At 40.6% G+C, this 3,649-nt stretch overlaps 1 protein-coding gene across 1 annotated transcript in view; it reads right to left on the bottom strand.

Annotated features, from left to right (window-relative positions):
* Positions 1-341: 341 nt before the first annotated feature.
* The window catches only part of LOC124854698 (complement factor H-related protein 1-like), a 29,095-nt gene continuing 25,787 nt past the window's right edge, over positions 342-3,649 (bottom strand). The window contains exons 2-6 of the mRNA XM_047342956.1: positions 2,613-2,702; positions 2,326-2,457; positions 1,835-2,017; positions 1,102-1,281; positions 342-658 (exon numbers count right to left, since the gene is read on the bottom strand). Of these exons, the coding sequence (XP_047198912.1) occupies positions 468-658; positions 1,102-1,281; positions 1,835-2,017; positions 2,326-2,457; positions 2,613-2,702 (776 nt within the window). The 3' untranslated portion in view covers positions 342-467. The remainder of the gene's footprint in view (positions 659-1,101; positions 1,282-1,834; positions 2,018-2,325; positions 2,458-2,612; positions 2,703-3,649) is intronic.

Raw genomic sequence — 3,649 nt, 5'->3', positions numbered from 1 at the left:
TAAACCCGGCGTCAGTGTACCATAATCTGGATGCCAGATTGGCAGGCTGCAGAAAACATACCAATGAATAACGGCCAATGTTATCGGTGAAAGTCAAGTTTATTGCCGATACGCCGATAGCAGTAAACGAGGCGAATATCGGCCGCTACCGATATACGGCCGATACATCGGTGCACCACTACCCTCCATACTGTTATCCCTCCTTCCTTGTTTTTAACTTTCAAAATAAACCGAGGATCAGAGAAACAGATGATAACAGTTAAATGTGCAGTTAATTGTTTGTTTTCTTCCTCAGTGCAATAAAAAGTCAAAGTGGAATACTACAACACACTTTCTTGTCATTTTGAGCCAGAACAGTTTTTATTAAAATGACACACAGCACGATGACGTACATCAGTTCCAGTAGTTATGACCGGACCGATTCACGACCCCTCAGTGTTTATCACATCCATTGGACTGGAAATCCTTTATTGGCACGAGGGCAGGTGCACCACGCCGTCCACGCACATAGGACGCATCCCCAGGGAGCCGACAGGTCTTCCTCTGGTGCAGCTGAACTCGATCACATCACCGTGGGCTGCATACAGTTTATCCTTTCGGCCGTATCTGAACCTAATGTTACGTCCCCTCATAGCTTCTTCATCCACAGTGCAGGGTCCTGAAACAGATCAAACACATCAGACTCCAAACACATATATATATACACACAATATATATATATATATATAACCACTGCTGGACTCAGTTCAAGAAAATAAATTAGAGTGGGAAACTCAAATCCACTGACCCTCATGTAATCAGCAACATTTTCTATCACAATACTCAACATATAGAGCGTAAATTATATATCAGATTATATATCCTTCATTCCAAGCATAATATTATGACTTTTTCTTTTTTATTATGACTTTATTCTCATTACTTTACATTTTCATTCCTGGAACAAAAATATGACGTTTTTATTTTTTGTAATATTATGACAACTTCAGTTTGTCTGTGTTTTGAGTTCACTGCCTCTCCCGTAGATTTGCTGTGCAGCAGTCATCCAAACACTGGAAATTAAAACTAGTGCTACCTGTAAAAGATGTGGTTGTGACTTACTGAGGCATATTATCTCTCCGGTCCATTCACCGTTGTTGCACGTTTTGAAGGGTCCTCCCTGCATGATGTAGTAATTCTGACAGATGTATTCAACCCTTTCATTCTGTCTGTAGCTGAACTTCATAGAGTTCTTGGTGTCTCCATTTGCAAGAGGCGGTGGTTGCTCACAAGCCAGAGGAGCTGAGGGAGTGTGGCACATGACAGAGAGAACGTGTTGGTTGTTACACTTTTAATATTAAGACATTTTACAACAAAAAAGAAAAAAATCAAGATTCATGAAAATGGTGCGGTTTCCAGTCTTTATGCTAAGCTAAGCTAACTGTAACTCGCTGTAACTTAAAGAGCAGACGTGAGATTTGTTCTTCTGAACTAATTCTTATCAAGAAGTTGAACTCAAATGTCAAACTATTCCTTCGAGATTGATTTCTAAGTCCAATCATTCTTAACCAGTTCTGTGATCTGTTAAGTTTATAGCTGTTATCTTTTCACTCTCTTTGCACTTTAGCCTTAAATTGACAACCAAGAAAAACCGTCACAGCATCTGCAGCAAACTGGAGATTCTTGGTTTCGGCTCCAGAAAGAAAATAATTCAACACGCTGTGTTGTGACTGCCGACTCTAACTGGATGATCTCTCACTGGTTCCTGTGGGTTGTTACGGTTGCCACACGGCGGCCAGCAGGTGGTTACCGGTGGATTAGTCGTGGCTCATGCATGTGTGCGTTTCTCTCTTACCTTTACATGTCGGAGCTTCTCCGCTCCACTCTCCCTTTTCATTACAGTAGATCTCTTGTGATCCACTCAGAATCTCCGAGTTGGACTTGCAGCTAAATCGAACAACGTTGCCAACGTTTGCTTCCTCCGGGTCCCCGATCACCTGCACGTTGTTGCTCACGTGGATCACTGGGCACTGTTGGGCTGGAAGGGAAAACACGATAGAGAAATACATTGGATGAGTGGAAAACCTTTGAAATGGAGGTAAGCGGTGCACTACAGAGAAATATTTCCAAAGGGGCTACATAGAAAAATAAACCGTAAGATCACATGACCACATGACCTCGCTTGAAAAATACGAATGAGAGAGAAAATCAGCTCATGAGAAAAATTCCTTTCATGTATGAAACGTACTGTAAATTCAGCGATAACTGGACATTATAATTTAAACCCAACAGTAAATCAAACAGAATAAACTGAAATACTTAGTTTGGTAAAAGTTTATAACTTACGTTGACATTTCGTGCCTCTCGACTGCCATTTACCCTCGATACAGAGCAGTTGGAAAAACCACTGTAACCAGTACTGCAGCTCACGCTTATTTGTGTCCCGCCAACGTAACTGGCCTCCAGACCAGTTGTGTTGAAATTGGAATCAAACAAGGGCCCATTCAAAAAATCTTGAAGTGTACAATCTGGGAGAGGTTCTATAGAGATAAATACATAGTTGTACAATTTCCGTGTTCAGCATCGATAAAATCAAGGAATTACTTGAATAATCAAGAAATCCTTGGTCTTACCTTGACTTTTGACGAAGGTCAGCGTGTGCATCCAGAAAAATAGGACACAGCTTCTGGTTATTACGTTCATTTTATCCTCATTACCCTGAACTGCCAAACAGAAGAAGAAACTGGAGACTGCAACACTATAATACACAGAAGGAACTGTGCAAAAAGAGGCTGCTCAATGATTTACACAAGTCTGATCCTACCTCCAGATATAAACTCAGACTCACGGGGAAAAGAAAACAGAGGAAGTGACCACACACACACACACACACACACACACACACACACACACACACACACACACACACACACACACACAGCAGCGGCCTCACTTGACAAAAGCTGGAATTCCAGGATATGTTCCTAATAATATGGCTCTGTACATATACAACATACGATTTATATTGCAGAATGTGATAAATGAGTCAGAAATTCACTAAAGGAAAAAAATAACATGATTGATTAACTAAAAGTAATTCTATTTGTCGTAATCTTTCTTGTTTAATATCCAGTGTAAAAAAATTATTCCTGTAAAAGTTTGTTTTCTCTCCCCTGTGAATCATTAGCTTGAATCAATTGAGCAAACAAAATACGCTGCATTTGATCAAGTCAGCTCTGACTCAGCCAATCTAAAGTAAATATGAAATAAAAAATAAAAATAGGCAAAGCAGCTTTTCAGCGCAACACTCGATCAAAAGTACGATCGTTCTGTCAGAAAATCTGAAAATAAACTTAATTTCCTCAGATTCAGTTTATACAAATGTGTTGTTGGCCTTGTGTCGTGGAAACATCTGCCAAAAACTGTGAGGACAAATATTGCAGCTGCTGCCTCAGTTTGGACAGTTCAGCACAGTTAAGCAATGCAGGACTCTCCTTCATTTCTCAATGCGTCTTCATGTTATTCATCTGTTGGACAGACGCTGTTTGTACAACTAACTAAAGCAAGTACCCTGACTAGTCAACTGAAGGACACAGCTGTGGAGGAGCTGCCAGTGACCCTTGAGGTTCTGCATAGACGTTGCTCCACAGAGACAAAACAGAATAGATAT

This window comes from Hippoglossus stenolepis, chromosome 14 (assembly GCF_022539355.2).
Source record: "Hippoglossus stenolepis isolate QCI-W04-F060 chromosome 14, HSTE1.2, whole genome shotgun sequence".
In the NCBI taxonomy this organism is placed as follows: Eukaryota; Metazoa; Chordata; class Actinopteri; order Pleuronectiformes; family Pleuronectidae; genus Hippoglossus; species Hippoglossus stenolepis.
This window is presented reverse-complemented; position numbering and strand designations above follow the sequence as displayed.